We start from the raw sequence: 20,503 nt of genomic DNA, 5'->3' as shown, positions 1-20,503 counted from the left end.
ATGGAATGGAATGGAATAGAATAGAATAGAATGGAATGGAATGGAATAGAATAGAAAATATGGAATGGAATATAATGGAATGGAACAGAATAGAAGAAAATATGGAATGGAATAGAATAGAATGGAATGGAATGGAATAGAAAAGAAAATATGGAATGGAATGGAATGGAATGGAATGGAACAGAATAGAATAGAATAGGGGATAGAATGGAATGGAATGGAATAGAATAGAAGAACAGAGTAAAATAGAAGAATAGGAATAGAAGGATCGAATCAAATCGAATCAAATAAGAGAGTGGGAAGGGACCTTGGAGGTCTTCAAATCCAACCCCTGCTCAGGCAGGAAACCGTATACCCGTGATGGCGAACCTATGGCATGTGTGCCGGAAGTGGCATGCAGTGCCATCTCTCCGGGCACGCCAGCTGTCGCCTGTTGCTCTTCTGGGTTCCAGCACGCACATGCGCACCAGCCAGCTGGTCTTCACACATGGATGTGCACCAAAACCCGGAAAACCAGGTGACTGGCGTGTGCCGGAAGCTCAGCTTCCCGGCATGTGTACGCGTACCAGGGAGCTGCTCTTCCTGTTTCCGGTGCTTCCCCCCGCTTGCACACGCACGCTCCCATTTTGGCACGCTGCGCCGAAAAAGTTCGCCAACACCGCCTTATACCATTTCAGAAAAGAACTTCAAAGCACCCAGACTGGTTTCCTTACTTGCCTAAAACTCTTTTATCTTGATTTTATTTTCAGAATGAATTAAGGGGGAATCTTCTGCTTGTCCCTGGCACTGCACGCTGCATTAACGTGTAACCTAAATCGTGTTTCTAATCCCAGACAGAACCCCCCAAAAATGACCAGAGACTCTGGGAATTTAAAAAAAAAAAAGACAAACGGGACCCTCGCGTTTTGGGGTTGACGGAAAAGGACACGCCCGGCTGCTTCTCCAGGCAATGGGACTGCAGTGTTACATCCCACATTTGACGATTTCACAATCCAGGCAAAAAATAGAAGCGTTTGCCAATGGAAACGCTGCATGCATTTTTTCTTTTTTTTTTGCACGATTATTCACACCCACTGCAGATACAGGGTGGAGAGAATTATAAATATTTTGATGCTTTTATTTAACGGAACTCGCCGAGTACCGGATGGTTAATACTAGAGAGAAACCAGCAGCCTAGCTTTTAGTTACCAGAAAGTTGGGTTATGGATCGGGGGTGGGGGGGATGTAACTGAGCCACACACAAAAACTATATTTATCTCTTGGTGAATTGATGGGACTTAAAAAGTGTTCCTCCTTGTAAAGGAGAAAGAAAAAAAGAAAAGAAAAGAAAAGACAGAAAAGCAGGTTAAACAATAAGCCACCAAAAAAATAAGGTGTAAGGTTTATTTTAGGTGTGGATTCGAGCTAATTGGCTCAAGCCCATTGATGAGGATTTCTAAGCCTGGAATAATTAGAGATAGTGGAAATAATTCTGGAAAAATATTCGGTATCGTTTAGTCGTTACTCTCCCCCGCCCCACAAAACTAGCTAACATCCACACCCCGAAACAAACCCAATGCCTTCCTTCCTTTTGCCTGGTGCATTTGAAAGCCCGCAACTGTCACCTTTATATGCACAATTTTGCAATGCACCGCACTGCACCAGCTCAATTGGGCGATACCGATGACAAGCTTAAAAAAGAGCAATCTTTTCCAAGGGCTGGGATTTAACCATTCCACCTGTGCAGACTTTTAAAAAAACAGGAGCAGCACGATGAAAGGTTGATTTTCTTTCCTGGGCTATTTTTAACCTGGACCCCCACCTCTTATTTCCTACACACACACACACACAAACTCATTATATGTAGATTTTCATTTGAGAGCAGGCATCAGAATTTCATTTTAATGTGTGCCATTGTGTACATAAGAAAAATGACAGTCCAGGTTATATTTTATCTTTTATCTAAATTCTGGCATGACCCGCTATCCCCTTCCCCTTTAATTCACAGGCACACATTTCTTCTGTGGGGTCCTTGATGCTCTCTGAGCTGGGATTTTTTTTCTCTCTCTCTCTCTCTTGGAGACGTTTCATCACCCAGCTAAGTAATATCATCAGTGCTAGGAGGAGGAAGTGGGGTTTGCTCTCTGTTTTTGACTTGTTGGTGTCGGTGGGTATATTCTTGATTAGGTTTACTGAGGTTTACTGTGAGCTTGCTTATCTGAGTTGATAGTTCCTTGATTGGGGTGTTGCCCTGACACGCGAGCCACTTGTATATACCGTATTTTTCGGACTATAAGACACACTTTTTTTGTCTCCCAAAAGGGGGTGAAAATGTCTGTGTGTCTTATAGACTGAATATTGCTGAAGCTCCGCCCACCCTCCTGCCCTTTTTTGCCTCTGCACACCCCATTTTTGGGGCCTTTTTTCAGGCAATTTTTTTTGGCTTTTTTCCGCCTGTTTTGAGGCTTTTTTCAGTCCGTTTTTGAGGCTATTTTCTGCCTGTTTTGAGGCTTTTTTCAGTCCGTTTTTGAGGCTATTTTCAGCCTGTTTTGAGGCTTTTTTCAGCCCGTTTTTGAGGCTTTTTTTGGCCCATTTTTGAGGCTTTTTTCAGCTCATTTTTGAGGCTTTTTTCAGTCCATTTTCAAGGCTTTTTTCAGCCTGTTTTTGAGGCTTTCTTTTTTGGCTACTTTTTTTTTTTTTTTTTTGAAAAATGGCCTGAAAAAAAGCCTCAACAGGTCAAAAAAAAGCCTTGAAAATCGGCCAAAACCCCCCCTCAAAAATAGGCTGAAAAAAGCCTCAAAAATGCCCCCCCCCCAAATCTAGTAAATGGGCAGAAAAAAGCTTTGAAAATGGGCTGAAAAAAGGCTGGAAAAGGCCGGAAAAAAGGGCCCGCAGAGGCCAAAAACGTTTTTTTTTTGGGTAGATTTCCTCTTCTACATTTAGGTGCGTCTTCTAGTCAGGTGCGTTTTACAGTCTAAAAAAAAACATGGTAAACAGAGAGCTAACCCCACTCCCCTTCTAGTCCTGATAACGTTACCTAGTCGGGTTATGAAACGTCTGTTTGTTTGAGTTGGCATTTCCTTAACCGAGGTGTTGTTTAAGGGCTGATTGTTGGTCTAGCGTTAATCTTGGTGGTCATTTTTGCTTCTCTGGGTATTTTTTTTATTTATTTACATTTATATCCCGCCCTTCTCCGAAGACTCAGGGCGGCTTACAGTGTGTAAGGCAATAATCTCATTCTATTTGTATATTTACAAAGTCAACTTATTGCCCCCCCCCAACAATCTGGGTCCTCATTTTACCTACCTTATAAAGGATGGAAGGCTGAGTCAACCTTGGGCCTGGGGGGACTAGAACCTGCAGTAATTGCAGGCAGCTGTGCTTTAATAACAGGCTTCTTACAGCCTGAGCCACACCGCGGTCCTATTTTGAGTGCTGGAGGAGGTGTTTTTGCTCCAAGTGAACAACGTCAGCCCTGAGATGGCCAAGCTGAGGCCCTTTTCTTTCTCTGCTTCAGTGTGGGCGCACACTGGAGTTGTGGATTGTTGGGGGGGGGGGGAGTAGAGATAGCTGGGGTGCTGTAGCCAAAATAAAGACTGCTTTCCCTTGGGAGCCAAGGACATTCCAGCAGGTGTTCAGAAGGAGGAGACCGAGGTCACTTGGCAACAGTACCGTATGGTGAAATTTGAACCGGTTTACTGGCTGTGCACACGCTTTGCGCACCACGCACCAAATGCAAGATGCGTGCGCACACAGGGCACGCCAAAAAGAGGCATGGGGTAAGTAAAACAGCGCATGGAGGGGTGATCAGCTGTGACATGCAATCTTTTTTTTTTTTACTTTTAAAAGCCTTTTTTACAACCTATTCGGTGAATAGGTTGTAAAAAAATACTTTTAAAAGTAAAAAGAAAAAGGCTCATCAGGCAGCTCAGCTGGGATCGTCGGAGCCTCTTTTTTTACCTTTTAAAAGCATTTTTTAAAAAGAAGCGGCAAACGAGGAAGAAAGCGGGTGACTGAGTGATTGGGTGGGCATGAGTGGGGGGGAAAGGGATTTTTGCTACCGGTTCTCCAAACCACCCGCCACCATCGCTACCGGATCGGCTGACTGGGTCGAACCGGGAGCATTTCACCCCTGCTGTATGCTGATTGGATAATGTGACTGATTGTTTTGGGAAAGTGGCAAACTTTGACTTTTAATAAGGTCAAGACCGCGGGAACTTTAGAGTCGGCTTTCACCGGCTTTGTGCCAAGATGATATATCCAAATAAAATGTTCTTTGAGGAATTTTCCTGCCTCGGAGTTCTCTCTGCTACGGATGTATTACTCGGAACCCTGACAATTTATTGTAAACAATACCCTTAATCAAGGAACCGCCAACTCAGACAAACAAACAATATACAATACCCTAATCAAAGAACCATCAAGAATACTCCCACCAACACTGACAGGGCAAGCCATCTCTATATAAGCAGAGAGCAAACCCCACTTCCTTCTAACACTGATGACGCTACCTAGCTGGGTCATGAAATGCCTGCAAGAAAACAACCAAATTCAGAGAGGACCCAGGACCCCACAATTCAACCCTGAATATTCTTTTATTGGTAACACATTTCCTTGGCTGTCCGAGGTTTTGCAGGGCAATGTATGGGTGAATGAATGAAAAAAAAAAGAGAAAGGATTTTAAATAATTACTTCTATAAATATAGAACATCAAATATTAACCCATGTATATGATAGCATAAAACACATAGCAGCATGCATTGGAACCCAAAACCTGTGGATCAAAAATAGTTTGGGGTGGGTTTTCTTTGGTAGTGTACATATCTACTAATTTTAGAACAATTCAGGGGATCCTTAACTGGTTTGGGGGAGGCTGGGGAGACTTTAGGATGACAAAAGGAAAAATAACTCAAATTTAGCCACAAAGAAATTCAAATCATAAATATACACACCTCCATTACGAGAAAGACAGAGTTGGGCATTTCCTGAAAGAAAGAAAAAAAAGAAACATCTCATTAAAGAATAATGGAAGCTTTCTTATAATAAATAATTTCTTTTCACCCACCTGCCATGGATCGATATTGAGAGATATTTACGGCGTTGACCACAAAAACAGAAATGTATTGTTAGGAGTTATCAATTTTGATTTTCAAATTGGCACAATGCTCAGCTTTCAAATAAAGCTTTAAAAATAGACAAGCATAGACAGACATGGATGTGGATTTTACATTACAAACCACCAATGAAACAATTATAATTGGATATAGAGCAGTGGCGGCACAGTGCCCACAGTCTGGGGTTCGATCCTGACCTGCTTAAGGTTGACTCAGCTTTCCATCCTTCCAAAGTTGGTAAAATGAGGACCCAGATTGTTGGGGGCAAGAGGCTGACTCTTGTAAACTGCTTAGAGAGGCTGTAAAGTGGTATATAAAACTAAGTGCTATCGCTATATAATTTTACATCTGGCAGGATTGTGCAGTTTCTTTGGATCTATGGTGCTTTGGAGTAACTGAAAGTGATTTCATACCAATTTTTTGCAAGTCCGTAACCCAAATTCATTTTTCCTTCCCGGGACTGTGCTACAATTATAGTGAGCATTTATGCAATTCCAGGAAAAGACATAGCTGCTTTAAGAAGTTGGAAGCTAGGTAGCGGAAGAGGGTAGAGGTGGGAGAAATATCTAGATTGAACAGCCAAGAAGTAGATAGAGATAAAGATCCAAGAGAGGAATATGGGAGGCAAGTCAAAAAAAGCACAGCAATTAAAGTATTGAAGCGGGCAAGAGATGATGGCTAGATGACTTCTCCTTTTTGTTGATTTTTCTGACTTGCTTTTCTTTTTCTCTCTTTCTATTGATTTATTGATTTGATAAAGGTAAAGGTTCCCCTCGCACATACGTGCTAGTCGTTCCCGACTCTAGGGGGCAGTGCTCATCTCTGTTTCAAAGCCAAAGAGCCAGCGCTGTCTGAAGACGCCTCCATGGTCATGTGGCCAGCATGACTCAAAGCCAAAGGCACACGGAACGCTGTTCCCTTCCCACCAAAGATGGTCCCTATTTTTTCTACTTGCATTTTTTACATGCTTTCGAACTGCTAGGTTGGCAGAAGCTGGGACAAGTCACGGGAGCTCACCCCGTAACGCGACACTAGGGATTCGAACCGCCGAACTGCCAACCTTTCTTTTCTTTTCTTTTCTTTTTTCTTTTCTTTTGAATTTATATCCCGCCCTTCTCTGAAGACTCAGGGCTGCTTACATTGTGTAAGGCAATAGTCTCATCCATTTGTATATTATATACAAAGTCAACTTATATTGCCCCCCCCTCCAACAATCTGGGTCCTCATTTTACCTACCTTATAAAGGATGGAAGGCTGAGTCAACCTTGGGCCTGGTGGGACTCGAACCTGCAGTAATTGTAATTGCAGGCAGCTGTGTTAATAACAGATTGCATTAGCCTGTTGAGCCACAAGAGGCTTTCGATCGATAAGCTCAGCGTCTTAGCCACGTGAGCCACCGCGTCCCTGGTGATTCGGGTAGTGGGCTGCAACCAGTGAGTTTGGGGACCCCTGATTTAAAAGGATGAGTGTCTGAACCGTTTTTCAAAGAACCTGCCCATAAGGAAATCAACGGAGCAAAACGTTAAAAGTGCATTTTCAAAGAACAAATGTGGTGTTTAAGCCAGCTGGAGACACAAGTAGCCAACCCGTTTCAGGCATTTTTTTGCAGAAATGTCCCCCCCCCCCCAGAAAAGAAATTGAAGGGGTGAAGGTTTGTTCTCCGAACTTGTGGGTTTGTTTCCAAACGTTTCTCTACCAGGCTAGGTAACATCTTCAGCGGAGTGTAGGGGATGTTCGTGTCGGTGTTCTGTTCTATAAGGGCTTCAGATATGGGTGTGCCAAGTGAGGGTCAAAAGACACACCCACACCCGAAGTCCTTATCAGCAGAACACCAGGACTGACATCCCCTCAACTCCGCTGAAGATGTTACCTAGACTGGTAGCGAAAGGTTTGGAAACCAAACCCACAAGCTCGGAGAAGGAACCTTCACCTTCATCCTATACCTGAGCTACAAATATTTGCCACTTTTGCAAAAAAAAAAAAAAAATAGACATTTCCTTAAGGCAGAGGAAGTTTCGTCTATAGCAGGGGTGTCAAACTCAAGGCCTCTGGGCTGGATCCGGGCCGTGGGGTGCTTAGATCTGCAGCAGCACTGACCACAAGGATGCTTGTGACGGTCGTTAAGTGTGAAAAAACGGACCCGTCCCATTTTTCTGTGCGGTGGTTAACTTCAAATAGGCCACGAAACGCATGGTTGTTAAGTCGAGGACTTCCCGTATTAATTTTGGAGCAGGGGTCTCCAACCTTGGCAACCTATATATATATATAGTTTGTGTGCAAACTATTTAATACCACTAATAATACTTCTACCCTTCAAGAAGACCCCACCTTAATTTCGGATTGGTCTAAAACTTGGCAACTCCAAATCTCAACCAGCAAATGCTCAGTCTTACATATTGGAAAAAAGAACCCCAACATCAAGTACAAACTTGATGGACATTACCTAACTGATGACCCCCACCCTGTCAAAGATCTTGGAGTTCTCATATCAAATGACCTTAATGCCAAAGCCCACTGCAACTACATAGCAAAAAAGGCCCTAAGAGTTGTAAACCTAATTTTACGCAGCTTCTTTTCAAAAAACTCTACACTACTAACTAGAGCATACAAAACATTTGCCAGACCTATTCTTGAATACAGCTCATCCGTCTGGAACCCATACCACATCTCTGACATAAATACAATAGAACGAGTCCAGAAATATTTCACTAGAAGAGTTCTTCACTCCTCCGAAAACAACAAAATACCTTATACCGACAGACTTGAAATCCTGGGATTAGAAAACTTACAACTCCGTCGACTTCGACATGACCTGTGTTTAACACACAAAATCATCTATTGCAATATCCTTCCTATAAAAGACTACTTTAGCTTCAATCGCAATATTACAAGAGCAAAAAATAGATTCAAGCTAAATGTCAACCGCTTCAAACTTGATTGCAGAAAATATGACTTCTGTAACAGAGTTGTTAATACTTGGAACTCATTACCTGACTCCATGGTCTCTATTCAAAATCCCAAAATCTTCAACCGAAAACTGTCTACTATTGACCTCACCCCATTCCTGAGAGGACTATAAGGGGCGTGCATAAGAGCACAAAAGTGCCTACCGTTCCTGTCCTATTGTTCCCTTCATTATATCCAATTAATAAAGTTGATACATAATTTTAATTATATATATATATATATTCTTCAAGATATGCTGTTTTATCTATGACATTTGTTTGTGTATACTATTATGACAAAAAAAAAAAACACTTTAAGCCTGGTGGACTTCAACTCCCAGAATCCCCCAGCCAGCAAAGCTGGCTGGGGAATTCTGGGAGTTGAAGTCCACCAGGCTTAAATTTGCCGAGGTTGGAGACCCCTGCTTTGGAGTAAGGGATCAAAACCCAGGCGGGGGGAGGAGGGCCTTGAGATGTCATGCGGCTGTTATGTACTATCACCTGTCTCCCAGTTACTCATTGATAAAAAGTAAACAGCCCCAGGAAAGCTGCTGGAATGGCCTTCAGCTCTCCCACTGGCAAATGGGGCTCCCCCAGTAAGTAATGGCACAACTCTTAGTTTAGCTGGAAACCCCCCCTCCCCGGGAGATTGTTTGCATTGAAACACACATCCTTTGTCACTGAGTTATAGTCCTCGCTTTGCAAACACAGCCCTTGAACTTCACACAGCCCTCACACATCCTATTCTGAATTTCATCATCATTGTTTGAAGCCATTGTTTATCCACTGCAGGATGAAGGCCACTTCCGCTTGTTTCCAACCCATATAGGTAGTCCTTGACTTACTCAGTTGTGGTCATTAAACCGAGGATTAACTGTATGGCCCTGAGTTTTCTTTTCCCAACTGGGCCCGCCCAAAGAAAAAAAAAATAAACGTTCGAAAGTTAATATAGTTACGGTAGGCTCAAGAAGATAGGCTCAAGATACAGACTTGAACATTGGACGCTATCTAACAAAATGAAATTCAACAGTGAAAAAAGTGAGGTTCTACATTTAGGCAGAAAAATTAAAATGCACAGGTACCGTATATGTGGTACCTTGCTCAATAGTAGTAACTGTGAGAGGGATCTTGGAGTCCTAGTGGACAGCCATTTAGATATGAGCCAGCCGTGTGCAGCAGCTGCCAAAAAAGCCAACACAGTTCTGGGCTGCATAAACAGAGGGATAGAATCAAGATCATGTGAAGTATTCATACCACTTTATAAAGCCTTGGTAAGGCCACACTTGGAATATTGCATTCAGTTTTGGTCACCAAGATGTAAAAAAGATGTTGAGACTCTAGAAAGAGTGCAGAGAAGAGCAACAAAGATGATTAGGGGACTGGAGGCTAAAACATATGAAGAACGGTTGCAGGAACTCGGTATGCCTAGTTTAATGAAAAGAAGGACTAGGGGAGACATGATAGCAGTGTTCCAATATCTCAGGGGCTGCCCCAAAGAAGAGGGAGTCAAACTATTCTCCAAAGCACCTGAGGGTAGAACAAGAAGCAATGGGTGGAAACTAATCAAGGAGAGAAGCAACTTAGAACTAAGGAGAAATTTCCTGACAGTTAGAACAATTAATCAGTGGAACAACTTGCCTGCAGAAGTTGTAAATGCTCCAACACTGGAAATTTTTAAGAAAATGTTGGATAACCATCTGACTGAAATGGTGTAGGGTTTCCTGCCTGGGCAGGGGGTTGGAGTAGAAGACATAATACCAAGCACATCTAAATTAAAGTGCATTTACAATCATTTACAACTGAGCAACCCCTAATGTTTGGTAATTGGAAGTTGAAAAAATTTGACGTTCCCTAGCCCGCCATTCTCTTGTCTTGTTTTAGGTCTCATTCGTGGACGCTTTGGATCCAGTGGGATCCATTCTATGACTATTTAATCCAGTGTGCAGAATGGATTCTGAATTTATTGGCAGAAAAAGATGCTATTTGCTTTTTGCCAAATGCTTCGCTGAGTGCCTTGCAGATTTCCGGACCATTGTTCTTATCTTTGGCCAGGCTGTTCCAGAATGATGGTTTTAATACAGGTAGTTCTCGACCTACAACCCATTCATTTAGTGACTGTTCGAAGTTAGAACGGCACTTTAAAAAAACTGACTTATGAGCATTTTTTTCCCCCACATGTATGCAGCGTCCCTGTGGTCGGTCGTGTGATCAAAATTCAAACGTTTGGGCAACTGGCTTGTATTTATGACGGCTGAGGTGTCCCAAAGTCACGCGATTCCTTTTGCGATCTTCTGACAAGCAAAGTCAAAGAGGAAGCTGGATTCACTTAACAACCGCGTGACTAAAAATGGAAACAGGAAGGGATACCAACAGGTGAAGAAGTGACAGGGAAAGATTTAGAATGTGCCGAAATGGACAAGTTAACAAAAGAAATCAAAGAGAAAGAAGAGAACAGACTATTATACAATCTGGACTAAATGGTAGGAATGGCTTGAATCTAGAAATAGAGGAGGAAAATAAAGGGGAGAAACTAGAAGGTATAGAATGTATTAGGAATGTGTAATATGTAAATAAGGGGCTGGGAAGTGGCTCACCAGGCTAATGCAGCCTGTTATTAACACAGCTGCCTGCAGTTACAATTACTGCAGGCTCGAGTCCCACCAGGCCCAAGGTTGACTCAGCCTTCCATCCTTTATAAGGTAGGTAAAATGAGGACCCAGATTGTTGGGGGGGGCAATAAGTTGACTTTGTATATAAATATACAAATAGGATGAGACTATTGCCTTACACAATGTAAGCTGCCCTGAGTCTTCGGAGAAGGGTGGGATATAAATTCAAATTAAAAATAATAATAATAATAATAATAATAATAATAATAATAATAATAATAATAATAATAATAATAATAAAAAAAAATATATAAGAATCTAGAAAAGTAAAGCTATTAATATTAGAAAAAATGAATAGTGATCAAAAGGGAGAAACAATATGTAAGACAGTGTACAAAAATGTATAAATTTAACATTATAAGTGATAGGGATTATAGAGTAATAAGGGATAGTGGGACAAGAAGGATATAAAGATTATAAAGGGAATTGGGAGAAAATGTAAATATTAGGAGATCACCGCTAGGAAACAGTTGTAAAAAGGGAATGTATGTTATGTGTTTTGTGTTTGTTGTGTTATAAATAAAAAATAAAATAAAATGTGTGACTAACTTAACAACCGAAGTGATTCACTTAACAGCTGGGGCAAGAAAGGTCGTAAAAAGGGTGGCAAAACTCACTCAACTCTCCTTGCTGAGCAACAGCACTTTGGGGGCTCAATTGTGGATCGTAAGTCAAGGGCTAACCTGTAGCCCAAAGAATCTAGAAGACACCTGCCACCTATTCTCCTGGTTAAACGTAAATAGGTAGGTAAATTATATATAAACCTGCCTGGAGTTGCACCATACATTTCTCTAAAAATAAACCACTTGCCCCACCCCAAAGAGAAGCCGAAACAAAAGGGCCCAATAACCAGGCATAATCTGAATTGCAAGGTCGAACAGAAGAGAAACTGCTTACATAAGAGTTCTGAATAATACCAGTCAGTGCAGCAGAGCCCGTAAGAGAATACAAGCCCCGGAGTTTTGTTTCTAATGAGGCCTCTGGCTTTACTTTCCTTTATGGGGGGAGGAAAAAAAACAACAGACAAGACTCAGCAGAGAAAAAGAAGGCAGAGAAGGGAGGCCGCTGCAGGCTGCAGCTGAGGCCAGCAAAATGCATCTATAGGCAGCTGACAAAAGGACAATACAACCATGCATAGGGGGATGGCGGTGGTTAATCCAGGGGGTGATGGAAGGAATGTGGTAGCCTGCCCTGGGATGAGGCTCGCAAGGGGTTTCCTAAACCAGCGGTTCTCAACCTGTGGGTCGCAACCCCGTTGGGGGGTCGAATGACGATTTGCCAGGGGTCGCCTAAGAGAACTCGCTGTCTCCCGGTGATTGACCCAAAGTCATTCAGATGACTTTCATGCCTAAGGCGGGACTAGAACGCACCGTCTCCTGGTGATTGGCCCAAATACACCCAGCTGGCTCTCATGCCTAAAACAGGACTAGAATTCACTGTCTCCTGGTGATTGGCCCAGAGTCACCCAGCCGCTTTCATGCCTAAGTCAGAACTAGAACTCACTGTCTCCTGGTGATTGGCCCAAAGACACCCAGCTGGCTCTCATGCCTAAAACAGGACTAGAATTCACTGTCTCCTGGTGATTGGCCCAGAGTCACCCAGCTGGTTTCATGCCTAAGTCAGAACTAGAACTCACCGTCTCCTGGTGATTAGCCCAAAGACACCCAGCTGGCTTTCATGCCTAAAACAGAACTAGAATTCACTGTCTCCTGGTGATTGGCCCAAAGTCACCCAGCCGGCTTTCATGCCTAAATCAGGACTAGAACTCACCGTCTCCTGGTGATTAGCCCAAAGACACCCAGCTGGCTTTCATGCCTAAAACAGAACTAGAATTCACTGTCTCCTGGTGATTGGCTCAAAGTCACCCAGCCGGCTTTCATGCCTAAGTCAGGACTAGAACTCACCGTCTCCTGGCAACTGGCTCAAAATCACCCAGCTGACTTTCATGCCTAAAACAGAACTAGAATTCACTGTCTCCTGGAGACTGGCTCAAAATCACCCAGCTGACTTTCTCTGTCTCCTGGAGACTGGCTCAAAATCACCCAGCTGGCTCTCATGCCTAAATCAGGACTAGAATTCACTGTCTCCTGGAGACTGGCTCAAAATCACCCAACTGGCTTTCATGCCTAAATCAGGACTAGAATTCACTGTCTCCTGGTGATTGGCCCAAAGTCACCCAGCCAGCTTTCATGCCTAAGTCAGGACTAGAACTCACCGTCTCCTGGTGATTAGCCCAAAGACACCCAGCTGGCTTTCATGCCTAAAACAGAACTAGAATTCACTGTCTCCTGGTGATTGGCCCAAAGTCACCCAGCCGGCTTTCATGCCTAAGTCAGGACTAGAACTCACCGTCTCCTGGTGATTGGCCCAAAGACACCCAGCTGGCTCTCATGCCTAAAACAGAACTAGAATTCACTGTCTCCTGGTGATTGGCCCAAAGTCACCCAGTCAGCTTTCATGCCTAAGTCAGGACTAGAACTCACTGTCTCCTGGCAACTGGCTCAAAATCACCCAGCTGACTTTCATGCCTAAGGTGGGACTAGAACTCTTGGTTTCCTGGTCTCCACCCTAGTGCCTTAAACACCAGACCAAGCTGACTTTCTCTGCCTCCTGGAGTGCCTGAAAAGTCAGTATCAATCAGAACGCAGCGGGAAGGGACCTTGGAGGTCTTCTAGTCCAACCCCCTGCTCAAGCAGGAGACCCTATACGAAAACTTGGAATAGAGAAATAGTAACAGACACGTAGTTGGAATCAAACTGAGAAAAAAAAGAGGAGCCAGAAGGAAAAGGACTCCAATCCAAGCCTTAGAGGCAGGTCCGGAGTTCAAAGCTGAGAGGCCAGCCAGAGCAGGCGTCTCCAACCTTGGCAACTTTAAGCCTGGCGGACTTCAACTCCCAGAATTCCCCAGCCAGCAAAGCTGGCTGGGGCATTCTGGGAGTTGAAGTCCGCCAGGCTTAAAGTTGCCAAGGTTGGAGACCCCTGAGCCAAAGAACATCAAAAAAGACCTGGAGTTGTACAGCAACACCAGGACTCCCACGCGGATGTCCTCAAGATGCCATGCATGCTATATTTATTGTTACTATGGGGGCAGCAGTAAAAACTTTGAAAGGGAGCCAATGGGATTAAAAAACAACAACCCACGCGCTATATGGAGGAGGATGCCTGTAACCTGACCAGTAACTAACTAACTCAGTGGAGACTAATGTTGCATTTATTTATTTATTTTGTCAGGACTATGTAGAGTATATTGGAGGTGGTGACTTTTTGAGCGCCGTATGCAACGAAATTTCATTTTAATGTCAACTTGGCAACTCCAAATCTCTACCAGCAAATGTTCAGTCTTACATATTGGAAAAAAGAACCTAAACACTAAGTACAAGGTTGATGGACCTTACCTTACAGATGACCCCCATCCCGTTAAAGACCTTGGAGTTTTCATGTCAAATGATCTAAGTGCCAAAGGCCACTGCAACTACATCGCAAAAAAGGCCTTAAAAGTTGTAAACCTAATCTTGCGTAGCTTCTTCTCCAAAAACACTACACTATTAACCAGAGAATATAAAACATTTGCTAGACCAATTCTTGAATACAGCTTAACTGTCTGGAACCCATACCACATTTCTGACATCAATACAATAGAACGAGTCCAGAAATATTTTACAAGGAGAGTTCTCCACTCCTCTGAATACAGCAAAATACCATATGCCACCAGACTTGAAATCCAGGGTTTAAAAAATTTAGAACTACTCCGTCTTCGACATGACTTGAGTTTAACTCATAGAATCATCTATTACAATGTCCTTCCTGTCAAAGACTACTTCAGCTTCAATTGCAACAATACACGAGCACACAATAGATTTAAGCTTAATGTTAACCGCTCCAATCTTGATTGCAGAAAACATGACTTCAGTAAGAGATTTGTTAATGCCTGGAATACACTACCTGACTCTGTGGTCTCTTCCCAAAATCCCCAAAGCTTCAACCAAAAACTATCTACCATTGACCTCACCCCATTCCTAAGAGGTCTATAAGGGGCGTGCATAAGAGCACAAGAGTGCCTACCGTTCCAGTCCTATTGTTTTGTTATATCCAATTAATTTAGTTATTACATACTCATACTTATATATATACTTATATATTGTATAATTATTTCATGCTTATGCTTATATATACTGTGTGACAAAATAAATAAATAAAATAAATAAATAAAATGTCTGCTGATTAGTGCACGTTCAAAGTGACGATAAAGTGGTGGCTCAGGGGCTAAGACGCTTGTCGATCGAAAGGTCAGCAGTTCAGCAGTTCGAATCCCTAGTGCTGCGTAGTGGGGTGAGCTCCTGTTACTTGTCCCAGGTTCTGCCAACCTAGCAGTTTGAAGGCAGGTAAAAAATGCTAGTAGAAAAATAGGGACCACCTTTGGCGGGAAGGTAACAGCGTTCCATGCGCCTTTGGCTTTGAGTTATGCTGGCCACATGACCACGGAGACGTCTTTGGACAGCGCTGGCTCTTCAGCTTTGAAAGGGAGATGAGCACCGCCCCCTAGAGTCAGGAACGACTAGCACGTATGTTCAAGGGGAATCTTTACCTTTATTCTATTCTATTCTATTCTATTCTATTCTATTCTATTCTATTCTATTCTATTCTAATTGCTATGCTATGCTATTCTATTTGTTCTGTTCTATTCTATTCTATTCTATTCTATTCTAATTGCTATGCTATGCTATTCTATTTGTTCTGTTCTATTCTATTCTATTCTATTCTAATTGCTATGCTATGCTATTCTATTTGTTCTGTTCTGTTCTGTTCTGTTCTGTTCTGTTCTATTCTATTCTATTCTATTCTATTCTATTCTATTCTATTCTATTCTATTCTATTCTATTCTATTCTATTCTATTCTATTCTATTCTATTCTATTCTAATTGCTATGCTATGCTATTCTATTTGTTCTGTTCTGTTCTATTCTATTCTATTCTATTCTATTCTAATTGCTATGCTATGCTATTCTATTTGTTCTGTTCTGTTCTATTCTATTCTATTCTTTCTGTTCTGTTCTCTTCTCTTCTTTCTGTTCTCTTCTACTTATTCTGTTCTATTCCATTCCATTCCATTCCAAATTGCTACTTTCTACTCTACTCTACTGTAAAATAAAAGGGCCCCCATTAGTCCAGGAAAGCAAAATAAAGCAGCCACAGCAGAATTAAGCTTACAGGTAGTCAGTCCTTAGCTTACGACCACAATTGGGCCCAACATTTACGTTGTTGAGTGAGAAATTTGGTGAGTGAGTTTGCCCCATTCCACACCATATTGGTTAAGTGAATCATTGCCGTTCTTAAATTAGTAAGAAGGTTGTTAAGTGAATCCGGTTTCCCCACTGACTTGGGCTGGTCAGAAGGTTGCAAAAGGGGATCACCTGACACCCACCCCCCCCCGGACATTGCAGCTGTCGTAATTACGAGTCAGTTGCCAAGCGCCTGAATTCTGATCACACGACTATGGGGCTGCTGCAATGGCCCTAAGGGACTTTTTTTCCAGCGTTGCTGTAGCTCTGAACAATCAGTAAACGAAGGGTCGTAAGTCAAGGACTACCTTTATCAGCAACAGAAATGTGACGTGATTTCCTCAATGGGCAACTCTTCTTTCTTTAAAAACGGCGCACCCTGACAAATAGATGGGCTCCTTCTATTGAGACTCTAGAAAGAGTGCAGAGAAGAGCAACAAAGATGATTAGGGGACTGGAGGCTAAAACATATGAAGAACGGTTGCAGGAACTGGGTATGTCTAGTTTAATGAAAAGAAGGACTAGGGGAGACACGATAGCAATCTTCCAATATCTCAGGGGTTGCCACAAAGAAGAGGGAGTCGGGCTGTTCTCCAAAGCACCTGAGGGCAGAACAAGAAACAATGAATGGAAACTAATCAAGGAGAAAAGCAACTTAAGTGGCGCAGACTGCTAAGACAGTCTGTTTTTAACAGCAGCTGCTTGCAATTACTGCAGGTTCTAGTCCCACCAGGCCCAAGGTTGACTCAGCCTTCCATCCTTTATAAGGTAGGTAAAATGAGGACCCAGATTGTTGGGGGCAATAAGTTGACTTTGTATATAATATACAAACGGATGAAGACTATTGCTTGACATAGTGTAAGCCGCCCTGAGTCTTCGGAGAAGGGCGGGATATAAATGCAAATTAAAAAAAAACAACTTAGAACTAAGGAGAAATTTCCTGACAGTTAGAACAATTAATAAGTGGACCGACTTGCCTGCAGAAGTTGTGAATGCTCCAACACTGGAAATTTTTAAGAAAATGTTGGATAGTAATTTGTCTGAAATGGTGTAGGGTTTTTCCTGCCTGGGCAGGGGGGTGGTCTAGAAGACCTCCAAGGTCCCTTCCAACTCTGTTATTATGTTATGTTATGCTATGTTATTTGCTGATGGGGTGCATCGGCTCTGTGGAAAACCCAGCTTCCTCACTGAACGTTTGGTGACAGCAATCAATCCCGACTCAATCAATCAACCCATCAGAATAGAGCCGGAATGGACCATGGAGGTCTTGTAGTGCAACCCCCTGCTCAAGCAGAGACCCTATACCCGCGATGGCGAACCTGTGGCAGGCGTGCCCCAAGTGGCACGCGAAGCCATGTTGCCTGTTTGTCTTCCGAGATCCTGCCATGCATGCGGGCGTGACAATCAGCTGTCCTCCGTGTGCGCGGTAATACCGAAAACCGGTGTGTGCATGCGTACTGGCTAGCTGATCGTCGGGTGCGCATGCACGCCAGAACCTGGAAGTTCGGCTTTTCTGGATTGTGATCCCTTCGTGCATGCGGCAGTGCCAAAAACCAATGTGCGCATGTATGCCGGCCAGCTGTTTGTCGGATGCGCTCATGCGTGCTAGAAACTGGAAGTTCGGCTTTTCCAGTGCACGGCCCCAATGAGCCGGTGCACTCCGAGTCTGATAGCAGGCCCGGGATGAGATGGGAGGGGCCCGGCTGAGGAGAGGAGGGAGGACGAGGCACAACAATTTCAGCACCACCAAGTGTTCGTCATCGCTGCTCTATACCATTCCAGACCAGTGGCTGTCCAGTCTCTTCTTAAAAACCTCCAGTGACGGAGCACCCACAACTTCTGGAGGCAAGTAGTTCCACTGATTAATTTCTCCTTAATTCCAGGTTGCTTCTCTACTTGATTAGTTTCCATCCGTTGCTGCTTCTCCTGCCTTCTGGTGCTTTGGAGCAGGGGTCTCCAACCTTGGTCCCTTTAAGACTTGTGGACTTCAACTCCCAGAGTCCCTCAGCCAGTAAAGGGAGTTGAAGTCCACAAGTCTTAAAGGGACCAAAGTTGGAGACCCCTGCTTCGGAGAATAAGTTGAGCCCCTCCTCTTCGTTGCAATCCCTCAAATACCGAAATATTGCTATCATGCTCCGCCCCTAGTCCTTATAATAATAATAATATCAGAGTTGGAAGGGACCTTGGAGGCCTTCTAGTCCAACCCCCTGCCCAGGCAGGAAACCCTACATCATCTCAGACAGATGGTTATCCAACATTTTCTTAAAAATTTCCAGTGTTGGAGCATTTACAACTTCTGCAGGCAAGTTGTTCTGATTAATTGTTCTCACTGTCAGGAAATACCTCCTTAGTTCTAAGTTGCTTTTCTCCTTGATTAGTTTCCACCCATTGCTTCTTGTCCTGCCTTCAGGTGCTTTGGAGAATAGTTTGACTCCCTCTTTTGTGGCAACCCCTGAGATATTGGAACACTGCTATCATGTCTCCCCTAGTCCTTCTTTTCTCTAAACTAGCCTAACCCAAATCCTGCAACCTTTCTTCATATGTTTTAGTCTCCAGGCCTTTAATCGTTTTAGCTGCTCTTCTCTGCACTCTTTCTAGAGTCTCAACATCTTTTTTACATCGTGGCGACCAAAACTGGGTGCGATATTCCAGGTGTGGCCTTACTAAGGATTACTAAGGACTCGTTTTTTATTTCAGCCGATAGTCAAAATTACTGCAGCTCGGAATTCACAGTTTTCAAAAAGAGGAACTGTCTTATTTACTGATCCAATCTGCTCTGAGTGAGTTTGTTTTAGAAGGGTTGTTTCCCCCCCCCACAACCCAGCAGCAGAAGAGAGTAAAACCGCAGTGAATATTTATATAACACGGTTCTTAAAATATTTTTGACTCCAAAGTCCTGAGAATCGGGAGGTTCAAACATGTTGCTCTAAACCAGTGGCATCTCTCTCACTTTCCTTTGCCAAGGATTTAAAAACAATCCCCAAAAAATCTACTGGGTGTATTTTTTGGCCCGAGCTAAATGCTAGCCACAGATGGATTCGTAACCACCAAAAACTGCCTCGGTTGTGGATGCTTCAGTGAATATGCAAAGATGATTGACACGTGGAGACAGTTCATAACTGCTTGTTACTAGAGCATATCTTATTTAAATGCTCCAACACTGGAAATTTTTAAGAAAATGTTGGATAACTATTTGTCTGAAATGGTGTAGGGTTTCCTGCCTGGGCAGGGGGTTGGACTAGAAGGCCTCCAAGGTCCCTTCCAACTCTGTTGTTGTTGTTGTTGTTGTTGTTATTTATTTTTTTAATCCCACCTTTATTACTTTATAGGTAACTCCAATTGGTGAGCATACATAATGCTCCACCCTCCTCCTATTTTCCCCACACAACAACCCTGTGAGGTGGATTGGGCCGAGTGTGTGTGACTGGTCCAAAATCACCTAACTGGCTTTTACAGCTAAGGTGGGACTAGCACTCCCAGTCTCCTGGTGATTGGCCCAAGGTCACCCAGCTGGCTTTCATGTTTAAGGCGGGACTAGAACTCACTGTCTCCTGGTGATTGGCCCGAAGTCACCCAGGCAACGTTCATACTTAACGCAGAACTATAACTCACCGTCTCCCGGGGATTGGCCCTAAATCAGCCAGCCAGCTTTTACACCTAAACTGGGACTAGAACCGTGACACTTGCATTGGTGTGACACCAACCGGTTCACCAATCGGTTGAAATTACAGATTATTCTGTTGCCTGATATTATCGTGGGCACTTCTAAAGATGAGGAACTGAAAGCGAGCCATGGCTGCTAGACAGGACCAGAGTGTAGAATCAACTCAGCTTCCTGTTTTGCCCGTTTCAGGTATCGAGAAGTGTTGTGCTTGGTTGGTCTGTCTGTCCATCCGTCCTCTACAGCAGTGGTTCTCAACCTTTATAGTGCTGCGACCCCTTTAATACAATTCCCCACGATGTGGTGACCCCAACCATAAAATTATTTTCGTTTTGAATTGATCGCGCCTGAAGCCGTCTTGGCTAGTGATCTGAACTGCTTGCGATTGCCTTGAGGACGGAGGCATTAAAGCGGAGACTCCTCCCCTATTATGTTTATGGCGCCTGAAGCCAGATTAGGCTAGCGATTGGGAGTGATTGCAGCTGGCTTGAGAGGGAGACATCAGAGCAAAGATTTCTCTCTTTTTTAATTCATTGCGCCTGAAGCCGAATTCGGCTAGCGATTTGAAGAGCCTGCAGCTGGCTTGTGGAGTCAACTATTGGAGCGCGATTCTTTGACTCGCAAGTATACTTCCCATATTTCTGATGGTCTTAGGCGACCCCTGGCAAATTGTCATTCGACCCCCAACGGGGTCCCAACTCACAGGTTGAGAACCGCTGCTCTACATCAATCATCCATCCATCCATCCATCCAACTACCTCCCTACCCATCCTCTATATCAGTGGTGGCTAAGCTTTTTGCCGTCGTGTGCCAAAAACGGGGGTCGCGGGGGCTGGGCGTGCCCACATCCATAATTC

General features: G+C 43.5%; 1 protein-coding gene across 3 annotated transcripts in view; it reads right to left on the bottom strand.

Moving 5' to 3' along the window:
* ULK2 (unc-51 like autophagy activating kinase 2) overlaps positions 1–20,503 on the bottom strand; it is a 159,957-nt gene that overhangs the window by 110,109 nt on the left and 29,345 nt on the right. For all 3 annotated transcript variants that reach the window (XM_058164032.1, XM_058164033.1, XM_058164034.1), the window contains exon 4: positions 4,932–4,964. In XM_058164032.1, coding sequence (XP_058020015.1) covers positions 4,932–4,964 — 33 coding nt within the window. The remainder of the gene's footprint in view (positions 1–4,931; positions 4,965–20,503) is intronic.

This window comes from Ahaetulla prasina, chromosome 1 (assembly GCF_028640845.1).
Source record: "Ahaetulla prasina isolate Xishuangbanna chromosome 1, ASM2864084v1, whole genome shotgun sequence".
NCBI classification, from domain to species: domain Eukaryota; kingdom Metazoa; phylum Chordata; class Lepidosauria; order Squamata; family Colubridae; genus Ahaetulla; species Ahaetulla prasina.
The sequence above is the reverse complement of the archived record's forward strand: the minus strand, read 5'-3'. Positions and strand labels throughout refer to the sequence as shown.